The sequence below is a fragment of the Lentinula edodes genome, assembly GCF_021015755.1.
Source record: "Lentinula edodes strain Le(Bin) 0899 ss11 chromosome Unknown C8R40scaffold_11, whole genome shotgun sequence".
In the NCBI taxonomy this organism is placed as follows: domain Eukaryota; kingdom Fungi; phylum Basidiomycota; class Agaricomycetes; order Agaricales; family Omphalotaceae; genus Lentinula; species Lentinula edodes.
This window is the reverse complement of record NW_025764317.1, coordinates 548,037-560,434: the sequence shown is the minus strand read 5'-3', so window position 1 is coordinate 560,434 and position 12,398 is coordinate 548,037. Positions and strand designations below refer to the sequence as shown.

Here is a 12,398-nt window from a genome sequence, read left to right as displayed (position 1 = left end):
TCAACTCCAGTCTCTTGCCACATCCTCGCGCCAATCTTCAATGTTCATGGTGGCTTGGAAGAACGTCTTCACCTAAGGCCTCTCATATAAATCCGATGAATTATTCCCATTCGGTCACGGTCCATCGCCAAAAATGTACCTTGAAATTACTATACTATACTGTTACTGCTTCAAAGTCCTCGGTGCGAACGGTGCATATCGAATATATCTCCAGAATGTAGAAAGTTTTGCGGAGGCTGGTTTATTTCTGGTCAATCTCAATGCTGAATGAACCGGTACTTTGAGTATACACCGGAGTTATAATTGTTGTAAGCAGTTTCTCGAAAATATATACTTCAACATAGTGTCAAGAGGTATAGATTTGAGAGACTAAGAGATACATACTCATTGCAGGATAAGCTCGAGCTCTGTATGTCGACTTCAGTTTAGGCTCGAAATTTGATTGGTCTGTGATTTCTTGTATTCCAAAGAATAAATGATATGTATACAGTATATAGATAACGCTATTGCTGTTCCGGATTCTCTAACCACAACGGTAGTATATGGCCCATTTTCAACACCTTCGTACGAAGATACTTGTCCAAGTCTTCTCCGTGAACTGCTCCACCTCCAATCAAGGTCGCGCCCGCAACGCGAGCGTCATCTACTGGTGCCAAGACTGCATGGTCTACAAGCTGTGGGTTTCGCGTCTTCCAGCTTCTTGGTATCATCGGTACCCGCTGAACGACTCGTATCCCCTCCTTTTCCAACGCTTCGACTTTGTCCGGATTGTTCGTCAGCACTCTTACATTTTCTCCTGCGCCATCTGGATTACCAAGGCCCAGGTCCCGTAGGATGGCACAGGCTACCTCGTAGCCACGTTCATCAGCTTGATGTCCTAGCATCAGATTGGCAGTGACAGTGTCATGACCCAGGTCCTGTAAATTGTATGCTCGGATCTTGGACAAAAGGCCGATGCCACGTCCTTCTTGTCGAAGATATATGACTGCTCCACGACCTGGAAGGGTTTTGGAGGGTGTGGAGAAAGACTGCGAAGGAATAGCGATCGGTTGCGATATTAACCGAATCGCCTCATCCAACTGCTCGCCACAATCACATCGCATGCTCCCAACAGTTTCACCGGTAAAGCATTCAGAATGGATACGAATCAGCGGCGAGGGGATCGCATCAGTCAGTCCAGTTACTTCCCGAACAGGACGGGAAGAGTCCCGGGACTCAAAATTTTCGGGAGGGTTGGATGTCACCCGCGAAGTCGGAGATAGTCGACCAACATAGGCACCCCGAGTTATGCGGTCCATCTCAGTTTCATTCTCAGTCCAGACAGCATCGAGAGTACGAGAGCGAATATGAGGAGGTTCATCTGGTGCAGGAGGCCCAGAGAATTGAGCAGGATCGACGACTATAGCCATATGTTCTTTGCTGTCTCGATTATTGTGATAGATATGTAGAAAGACAGGTCCGTGGGGTGTCGGGATCCGCGTACGAGCCATACATTTGACCTCTAGTGGCGAAAATAGCTTGTGAACAGACCGCGTGCTCTCCGGCTGAGTAGATACTTGATGCCGAAGCCTTTCTTCAGTTACCTGAGCGAGGGAAGAGCGCCGCTTTTTCTGGTAAGACGTGGGTAGATTTTCAGTAGGGATAAGGGGTCCCGCATTCTCCTTCCCACCATGCGTAATATCAAGTCCCAGCCGCTGCCTACGAGGAGCTTGCCTACTCACGTACATCAAACGTTTTCGCTCTGACTTCGTCGAGGCGTCTTCTCCAGTAAACTTTGTCCAGTCCCAAGATCCTTCAGATTGCGGTAACATGACACCTGGAAAGAAATCATGCTGGTAGTGATTACGAGTTACATGGGGACCAGATGCAGAAGCCGCTGCGATGAGTAGAGGGTCAAGCGCAGCATCCCTCCGAGGCAATACTGTTTTTGGGGTGGGACGATCTGGTCCGGTGAGGATATCGAGGAGGGCAGCATCTGCCTCGGAGTTATGGATAGAGGAGGGATGCATCTGGGGAAGAAAAGTGAAAGTAAAAGTGAGGGTCACTGTCCAAGTTATAGTGACTTTCTGAGTAATGATGAGCGTATTGATATTACCCCGACCCGAAAATAAGCGCTGATGACATAAGTGTCATTTGTAAGCGCTATGGAATTGACCCCTGTGTTCTCCGCATCAGTGCCTGTCCACCGCAGAGAAATCCTCCGGGCACGATGATGAACCTGCGATAAACAGGTGGTTGTAAGCGGTCTTGTATAAGACATGCGTTTGTTTGGCATGGAGGTCTTTTCTTGACTAACATTGCTGGTCCCCTCGCACCTCGGATATGCTTTCTGGCGTTCTGCAAAGTTCTGTGTATGTGTTCCTTTTGTTGCATTGCTTGAGGTACGTGAAAATGTAACGGCACCCCTCAACAATATCTTACATACTTCTCGTAGTTGCTCTGCAGCACCTTGGCCTTATGTCCCAGCATCAGTCTCTCTTCTTTCATCTGTTCGTTCGAGTGCTTCGAATATTTCTGGCAGTGAGGCCGCTTCGCTTTCATCCGTGAATCCAACACATATTCTAGCCATCATTGGCAACAGCCAAACATCAGCGACCCACCATCTCAGCCCGGCAGGTATCTTGTTTGTGGGATTGGGAGGACTTCTCGTCCTCATTGCTGCCTCTTTAGGCACAGCACGTTTCCTCCGTAGTTGGAAGCCTGCCAGGTACACTGGCAAGCAACACTAAGAGAGAGGACTCACTGGGACCAATGAGTAAACAGGCAAGGATCTTCGATTGTGGAGGCAGTAAGGATCCGTAAGAGTGAGCGATGATGGTGGTACGAGTCTAAGTGTCTAGCTACTGAGGAATGGGTATATATAGTCTATAATGAGACCCATGACGTAGTAGACGCGTCGATGTAAAGGTAGGAAACACGTGGTCGTGCTTCCACTCTCCCCGCCACTGAAACGCGAAGCGGCAGGGAATAATAACAGTGCAATAAACCCAACCAGAAAAATTTATAAGTAGAATAAGTAAGAACCAGCGCCTTGTCCCTTGGACGCCGCGCGTAAAGGTGAGAATGATGAAAAGACCAGACCTATCCTTCAGTAATACCTTCCCAGATGTCGAGGGCTCTGCAGTCTTGCATTGAGCGTCCAGGTTCCCAGGAGTCGAATTCGGGGCCGTAACCCTTCCAACGCACCAGGTATCGACGTCCGCGACCGACCTTCCGTTCGTCCAGTATGCGATCGACTTCCAGTTCCAATAGACCATCTGCAGAGACGATGGGTCCAGGTCGGGGGAACTCACGATTCGGGAAAAGCTCAGGGTCGTTGTCGGTGTAGAGCTTGAGTTGATCAGCATGAAATGTAGGGAAGATGTCGAGACCAGCTGGCAGATTGAGGGTGTAGGCTGAAAATTCGGGATGTACGTCAGTAATTGTATAGGGACCATCATAGCGGGGGAAGAATTTAGCGGCTCGTTTTTCTCCCTTTCGTTTGTATTCGTTTTTTCGATGTTTCGTCTTAAGTAACACTCGGTCGTTCAGCTGGAAGGTGGGGTCAGCGCGACGGTGATGGTTGTGGGAGCGTACCTGGTCTATTTTCGCAGACAGCAAGCAATCTTGTGCATTGAGAACATCAACTTGAATATTTGTGAGGAACTCATGTGCATCGAACTCATGTTCAGAAGCTTTGGCAGGTAAATTGGGTACGAGAGGTGGAATTAGGCGAGGCGAGAAGCCGCTGCGGAGTTGGAAACCGGACATTCCGATGGAGGAGTTGACAGTGTTCATAATTTCGAAACGGATTCGGGGCAAGGCGCGTTTCCAGCCCTTTTGATTACGTTCCACATGATAACGGAGCATCTGAATTACAGTCTTGTTGCTCCGTTCGCTGGACCCATCGGATTCGGGATGGTAAGATGTGGACATGCGAAGTCGGACGCCAGACAGGGTCCGGAGAGCTTCCCAGAACTTCGAGACAAAGAGGTGGTCACGGTCCGACACAATGTCATCTGGTAAACCATTTTCACAATACCAGTGGTCAAAGAAGAGCTGAGCACACTCAGCCGCTGTTAAATCGGTGCGGCAGGGAATGATACGGATATCAGCCCCAAGACGGTCTGTAATGGTGAGGATGCAGTTCGAACCATTGTCTTCAGGGAGAGGGCCGATGAAATCCATAGCGATTGAGGAGAACCGACGATCGGGAACAGGAAGAGGGTGTAAGGGACCCGCCTTTTTCTGTGTCGTGGATTTGTTACGTTGACATTCGTCGCATGCTGGTACGTATGACTTTTCCAGGTCTCGACGCATGTGCGGCCAGTAGTAGCATTCTCGTAGTGAAGCATAAGATTTGTCGAAGCCGAAGTGACCCAGGTTGTCATGGGCGAGCCGGAATAGTTCTTCACGAATGCTTCCTGCACGCGGAATGATCAGGCGGTCACCAATGTACCAAAGTTTGGACACTGGGTCGAGGTGAACGGAGGGCATGCTCGAGGCAATGGAGGGTAAGTCTTTGCACCAAGGGTCCGTGGTGTAGCCATCACGGATGGCTTGCAACAAGGATACGTCGCAAGTGATTGTCAATGTTGCGGCGATTGGGGGGCACGGACATGGTATGGGGCAGCTAGCAAGTGCGTGTGCACCGAACCAAGGGGAATCCGGAAGTATACAGAGAATTGGTAGATCGGGATCGTCATCGGAATCGGGACAAAATGCGTAAGGATGGCGGGATGTCGGTATTGCTTCCGTGGAGGAATCTAGATGTCGGTGTGAGTTATCATCTGGTGTGGGATGGAGAAGGTCGGTTCGGCGAGAGAGAGCATCTGCGACGGTATTGCGTTCGCCAGCAACATAGACAATCTTGCAGTCGAATTGTGAAAAGAATTCCATCCACCGAGCTTGACGACGGGAGAGGTCAGGTTGAGAGTGGAAATTCTCCAAGGTACGATGGTCAGTCATAATCACAAAGGGAACACCGAGCAGATCAACGCGCCATTTTTTCAAGGCCCTGACTATAGCTAGGAGCTCTTTCTCATGCACGGGGTAGTTAAGTTCGGCATTCTTGAACGTCGAGGAGTCAAAACTGACAGGCCGTGCTGTTTCCCAAGTTTCGCCGAAGCTAAGGACAGCCCCAGAGCATCGGTCACTGGCATCAGTAGTAACAAAGATTTTATGGGTATCGAGGAGGTCATGGTCAATCACAGTCAGGCATTCTCGACTGGATACAAGGGTTTTGACAGCGTCGAAAGCCGATTGGTGGCGCGGTTCCCATGGCAGGTGATCTTTGTCCTTACAGTTTGAAGTCAGTCCGGTCAGGATATCAGTCAGTTCCGCCAGACGTGGTAAGAAGGCTGCCACGTATCGCACTAAGCCCAGAAAGGATTGGAGTTCTTTCAGTGTTTTTGGAGTAGGCCAGTCCATAATTCGGTCCACCTTCTTGTCATCAGCCGCTATACCATCAGACGAAATCGAGTGACCCAGGAAGCGAACGTTGAATGTAAACAGTTCACATTTCTTTGGATTGCAGTAAAGTCGAGCCATGCGAAGGGCCAGGAGCACCCTTTCAACATTGGCAACATGTTCTTCAATTGATTTGGACCAGATGATGATATCGTCAACGTAAACATAACAGATTTTCCCTATGAGGTGGCGGAGGGCAGAAGTTACCCGACGCTGGTGAATCGCAGGCGAATTTTTAAGTCCCTGGGGCATGACAGTCCATTCGTATAGCCCGAATGGTGTAGTTACTGCAGTGAGTTTGATACTGTCTTCATCCATTCGTGTTTGAAAGAATGAGTCTGTCATATCGATTTTTCCCCATATGCGACCTTTAGCACAGTCCGCAAGAATGTCATCAATCCGAGGCAGAGGGTGAGCATCGACCACGGTATTGTCATTAAGTTGTCGGTAGTCTGCCACCCATCGTGGTAAGGCATTGGGATCAGATTTAGGAATGACAAAGGATGGAGATGCGTATGGAGAATCGGAAGCACGGATTTTACCAGAGTCCAAATGTTTCTGGATTAGCGTTTGCCATGCTGAGCGAAATTTGCGGGGGCAGCGATATGAACGTGAAGAAATTGATTTAGCAGCATCAATTAACTGGATTTTTGCAGTGACAGTAGTCGGCAAGTCATCAACATGCGGTATGGGTTCGAAGATAGTGTGGAACTTTTGTTTGAGTCGTGTTTCATGGTCATGCAGTGTATTTAAGGTTGCCAGGTTCTCAATACGTGCACGGATAGAAGCAATAGTGTCAGAGGTACTCATGGTAGGGGAGACAGACGACGGGGGGAATTTAGGCCGTATCTTGGAACAAACCTCTGTTAGCTCAGCGACAAAGTCTCTCCGAGCTTCCCTAGCTCGGTTACCTGATTTCCGGAGGGTTGTGTTCACATTCTCAACAGATTTTGATTTAAACGAGAATGTACGAGGTACAGGTAAAGGTTTCAACAGGTCAATACCCGAAGGTTTATGTATACAGGAACGAGATGCGTAGTCTATAACAATATGATTGTGCGAAAGCCATGGTAGACCAAGAAGAAGCTGAGTACAGAGTGCGGGTGCGACAATAAAGGGAACCATTCGAGAGGTAAACGAGCCATCAGGAGATCCTACCTTAAGTAGGACATATTCGGTCAATGCGGGGATACTTGATTGTTTCTGATTCGATTGGAAGGCAGCGGAGACGGGTTCAGATTTCTTCAACAGTTGTCGAGCTAACCCAAGACGGTCGACTAGATCTGGGTGAATGAGAGCCAAGTGAGCACCATTATCAATCAATGCATTAACGAGAACAGGAAACGCAGCCTTAGGCCCAGAAACATGGCATTTCCAACGGAGATGAGCTATGCGGAACGGAGCACTTACCTCCTCTTCAGAGTCGGTGCCATCCCCCAGGACTGCGCTTGGCATGATCGATGCAACGACTTCATCATTGGCATCGTCCACAGGTGCAATAGTCGCAATAGGTCCGGAGCGAGATTTCTTGTTCGTTTCAGGATTAGTACCGCGCAGTTTACGAGCGGATTCAACGTCGGCTATCGTGAGTTCTTTGTAACCATTCCCAACAGGCAAGGGGAATTCGTGTTCAGCACTGGACGTGCGACATTTGACAAAGAATGACCTGCATTTGAAGCAGCCCTCATTTTCACTGAGCAAACGGCGTTCGTTGGTCGTCAACTGTGGGAGTCGACCCGTGGAACTTGCAGGAGCTCCGGTTCGGCGTGCGTTTGAATTCGCCGTCGAGGAAGAAGTCAACGGTGTGTTAGCACGAGAGTTCGGGCGCGAACGAATCATGTGTTCCGCCATTTGACGTGCCATTAGCAGTTGGCGGTGTCGACTATTATCCAGGACTTGGATAGCCTTCGTGAAGGTATGGAAGTCTTTGGAGTGGATACCATGAGTCGGGTTTGAAGCATGATCTTCAACTTCCTTGTTGTAAGCCTCACGCAGGCCGGAGTCAGCGGCATCGATGAGCATAATTTTCAAGTTCTCCTCGGATTGGAATCGTGGAGTGCCCTGTAGCAAGTTGTTCAAGACCATGAGTTGTACGGCGAGATCAGAGATAGAGGTCGAGAAGTCATCTGGCATTCGAACAGCCCGCATTTTGCGGAAGGTTGAGTCTTGCCAGTCGTGTTCAAGCACACGGTCTCGCAGAATGAGGAAAAATTCGTTGAAATCGAGTGCCGCGAACTTGTCACGGTTCTGGTCGATCCAGTTGGAGACCCTAGGATCTTCCCATACATTCAGGCAACGTAGAACGTAGTCGCTTGGCGCGAGCTTACGGTTGTTGGTCAGAAAAATGCGCAGGTCACGTTTAGCGGCTTCTAGGGTCTCAACAGTGATTTTACCACAAGACATGTTACCGGGCATACCATTGCCACATGGTTTCCATTTAGCGTAGGTAACGGTGTCGTCTAGCATGGTGGAGAAAACGTTGGGCATGTTGAACGAGGATGTATATGCAGGGTAGTAGTAGGACTCGGAGTCTGAGTCTGAGTCTGAGTCTGAAGACGAGGGTGGTGACGATGGGTGTAAAACAGCGGGAACCTGGTAGAATCCAAGGGCGAGGTCAATGTCTGGGGAGTTCGGGAGTTCGGAGTCAAAGAATGGCAATTCTTCCAAGGTCCTAACAGTGTCCGCAAGTAGAGCGGCACGATGACGAGTCAAGATTCGGTTGGGTGGTTTAGGAGCCACCGTGGTCTGTGGAGACAGGTACAGGTAAGCACAATGTGCACGGGAGGCGGGAATGCAGGAAAACAGGAAGGCAGGAAAAAAAAAACAGGTGAAGGTGATAGGCAGGTGACGAGAATTCTTCTTTCGCAATCAAAGTGTGTCACGAAATTGAATATATGCGTAAATAAATGGTTGTAGAGCGGTGATTATGGTTCGGGACAGGATTTTATGAATGGCGAGATAAGATATCGAGATGAACAAGGGTTTAATACACGAGATAGGGTCCGAGGACCGAAGCGCTGTTTAAAAAAAAGTGGAAGCCTGCCAGGTACACTGGCAAGCAACACTAAGAGAGAGGACTCACTGGGACCAATGAGTAAACAGGCAAGGATCTTCGATTGTGGAGGCAGTAAGGATCCGTAAGAGTGAGCGATGATGGTGGTACGAGTCTAAGTGTCTAGCTACTGAGGAATGGGTATATATAGTCTATAATGAGACCCATGACGTAGTAGACGCGTCGATGTAAAGGTAGGAAACACGTGGTCGTGCTTCCAGTAGTCGGAGCAATTCTACGACTTTAAATCGGATCTACATTGCTGGAATTTCCAGCCGAGCTTTGCAGGGCACAGAGCTGAGGACAAAAGATAATCAGAAACTTTTACGCACCTCGAGAGATCCTCCTCATTCTCCACCTCCACCGGCGTATTCCGCGAAGGATTTAACACTGGGACCTTCTTCATCCGATACGTTAACATCCGTTCATAGGATATGTACGCTGGAGTTCCCATCCCAATCCCATACGAGACCCAGACCATCTGAGCAAACATTTCCCGTGATCTCACCCATTATCATACCTTCTACTTTCTGTTAGGGCTGCTTTTCATTCCCGTACACGTACACATCGTAACATATTTAAGGAACGACCTGATATGACATATGAAGTTGGGATTCTATCATATTCCTGGATGTTCCTGGGTGTTAATCATCTTCAGCCATCGTATATGCCTCCAGCAGTGCTATAGCCTAAGGAGCAGCGAACACAGGGGGGAAATCAAAGAATAAACTGGTATGGACTGGGTTACCAGCCCTAGTCCTTACACAAGAGCATCAACGAACATCATCTGTTACACATGGATGAAGCTGTTCATTGAACTACAAATTCAATCAAGGAATGATAGAAGTTCAATTTTAGTACTAGTGCACGCCAACGCGCGTGTCGATCCATCTGCAGTCAGCATGAAAACCGTGATGAACATTACTAACAGTGATAACATATAAAACAAGCGCCTGTAAGTGGTTTCTCTTCCACGTACTCTACCACTGCGAATTAGAAACCGATTCCGACATAATTGTATCTGCTAAATCTTGCTGTACGAAACGAAGTGATACTGAAAAATCAATTATTAGGTGCTGAATAATTATCAGTCGCGGATCAATTTCTTTCACACCAAGTCATATACCTTTCTTTCTTCCGCTTCCATCCACCATATTTCTTTCTCGCCCAGTCTGGAATACTGAAATTTCAAAGTCAAGAGGTGTTTCTCATGGCCTCTCCAATCAATATAGCAAGCTCTGGAGGGACGGTGGAAAAAAAGTCTGTCCCTGATTGAATAATTGAGGCAATTGCGCTAATTTTCGTTCTTTATAGTTCACCAACCCAGGCAGAATCAGATAACTCTGCTCGCAGTCGGACGGTGATGACGATGCTCTCTGGCTTTGCCAACGAATGTATGACTGAATGGGGCTTTTATCCTGGAATGACACAGGAATTGGTAACTCTCAAAATGGAGAATGTGGCCCTTAGAAATGAAAATACGGCCCTTAGAGCGGGAAATGCAGCATTGAGGAACACCCAGTCTTCTATGGAAACCAGCATGAAGAAACTTTGGCAAGATAACGAGATCCTTGACCGTACATTGAAGAGTATTGGCCCGGAGCGAGACTTCTTTAAGGACAGAGCAGATCGCTATCATGCATTATTCGCTGCATCCCCTGAAGCACTTCCTGCTGTCTGTCGTGATCTTCAGCAGGAGGTCGAACGATTAAGAAGACAGTATGCTGCTCTCACATCGACTACCGAAAGACTGGTCAACGACGGGTTAGCTCTCGGGGTACTTGTGAAAACCGATAATAGTCCCGACGGTATGTAGATGCTACTCGCTCAATCACCGCTTTACTGATTTTGCTGATTAGATATGTCGCTCAATGTCCACTACCAACGACCTCACTTGCACACAACGCAAGCCCGAGCGGCTCCCTCAAATGTTGTTCAGAACATGCACCAACAGCAACCTTATACGAACGACTGTTCTCCAATAATATCCAATACCAGTCATCAATCCACCGGATCAGTTCATCTAACTTCCCAAACAGCATCACAACCACAGACCTTTGCGCATAGAACCTCGAATAATCCTTCCGAAGTCATGTCTCTTGCCGACCAACGCCGACATTCTGTTCCGTCTATCTCGTCAATCGCTCATGAGCGTCCTGTCACCAGCGTCTCGATGCCAGGCCAACTGTCACAGTCCCAGTATAACGCGAACGCTCCGCAATCGAACCGTGTTCCCGCCCAAGTTGGCATTCATTCTCATTCTCAGCCTCAGCCTCGTTCCCAGCCTTCCACGACCTGCCCGCCTTCCACGACCTGCCCGTACCCTTCTCGTACGATCACTCACCCACAACGTTCCGCATCCTCGCCTCATTCTTTGTCTCAAGTACAAATGATCTCGCAGGGTCATTCTACACCTTTCGAAAACCATTCGTCTCGTTCGTCAATCCCTCAGAGCCATTCTGTTCCTTCAAATATCCAACCTACCCAATTACGAATGAACGCGCAGAGCCATTCTGCACCTCTGGAGAACCAATCTTCTCGTTCATCGGTTCCGCAGAACAATTCCGTTCCTCCACATAATCGACTTTCCCAATCGCCAGTGATTCCGCTGGAACATCCTGCATCTCGTTCATCGACTCCTCATTCCTATCCGGTTCCTTCAAATAACCAATCCGTGCGCTCGTATGTTTCTTCAAACCGGGCATCGCCTTCGCAAAACGCACAAAATCCTCGATTCTTCAATAACGTCTGCCAGTCTAATCCATCTACGGTGCCGCAGTCTGTATCTCGCATGGGCCCGCCAAGCACCGTTGTATCTCACACGCCCGTTCCAGTGACCTCTTCCGGTGGGGTACATATATCTGCGCAGGTCCACGATGCACAGCTTGATGACAAGAAGCCTATCCAAGGACCAGCTCCGCCGACTCCTCCTCAGTCGGATAAATCACTTAGTCCCGACCAGGAGCAGTATCCGACGTTACCATCTCCCCTTCTTATTCGAACACCACTAAAACGCGCGAGTATCGATGAGGGTATCCCTTCAAGCCCTTCCAAGCGTATGCGTTTAGATGGAAAAGAAGCGGCGACTCCCGTTCACTCCGCTGAGGCTCCTACTGTGCCACAGAGTGTTGGATCCATGGTCCAGGATGTTGCCCCTTCACCCCATTTGGATCAACAGGTAACTGGGAACATAATCGTCCAATCCCCAAATTTGGAGTTTACTGGAACCATTGTGATGACTACGGAGAAGGATGAGCTGGTCTCTACTTCACACGTCCTTGCATCGATTGAGCCTGATCCAGAAAACTTGGAGATCCCACAAAGCAATTTGATGTCAGATGATCCATCTGACCCAGTGATTTCAGACATAGGAAGTCGTCAAATGGTCAACAACGCGGAAGCAGAGGGGTCGGAAGACGATGAAGCGGGAAGGGATAAAGAGAATAAAGAGGAAGGGGACGAGGATGAGGATGAGGATGAGTCGAGTTTCACAGAGAAGGAAGCACTAGAAGAGGTTCTAAAATTAGAACATTCGGGCAACATATGCAAGTTGTGTCGGTGAGTTGTCCCTGAATTTTATGCCCAATGTGCCCTTTGCTGACTACACCGAAGTGCAAGACATGACAGGTATCCAGACAAGTATACTGATGCAGTATTTAATCGCGATACTCCCACCTCGGTACTCGTCAGTCACTTTACCACTGTCCATCCAGCAGTATGGACTGAACTTCGGGGCTCTTCAGTCCCAAGTCCGACTCCTACTGCCTCCTAATTTCTTTTGCGACCAAGAGTATTGTGCTTTTTCAGACACGCATCAGACTCGCTCATTTCATCATTCTATGTTTGATCTTGCATTCTCGTTTCCTCCTTCCTCTTAAATTATTACAATTCTTCTTCT

At 48.5% G+C, this 12,398-nt stretch overlaps 2 protein-coding genes across 2 annotated transcripts; one reads left to right on the top strand and one right to left on the bottom strand.

The window, feature by feature from the left end:
• Positions 1 to 389: 389 nt before the first annotated feature.
• C8R40DRAFT_1097074 (GTP cyclohydrolase II-domain-containing protein) lies at positions 390 to 2,097 on the bottom strand. Its single transcript, XM_046227759.1, has one exon. It carries the CDS (start codon positions 2,007 to 2,009, stop codon positions 504 to 506), a length of 1,506 nt encoding a protein of 501 aa, XP_046088141.1. The 5' UTR covers positions 2,010 to 2,097; the 3' UTR covers positions 390 to 503.
• A 7,613-nt stretch (positions 2,098 to 9,710) lies between these two features.
• On the top strand, positions 9,711 to 12,272 carry C8R40DRAFT_1168972 (uncharacterized protein; the record flags this gene model as incomplete). The annotated part of the gene is made up of 4 exons (XM_046231291.1): positions 9,711 to 9,760; positions 9,815 to 10,308; positions 10,360 to 12,058; positions 12,113 to 12,272. 4 exons carry the CDS (start codon positions 9,711 to 9,713, stop codon positions 12,270 to 12,272), a joined length of 2,403 nt encoding a protein of 800 aa, XP_046088140.1.
• Between the last annotated feature and the right edge of the window lie 126 nt (positions 12,273 to 12,398).

Bases quoted from the DNA above. Each gene is read 5' to 3' on its own strand.
- C8R40DRAFT_1097074 (XM_046227759.1), bottom strand. From the start codon at position 2,009: ATGCATCCCTCCTCTATCCATAACTCCGAGGCAGATGCTGCCCTCCTC.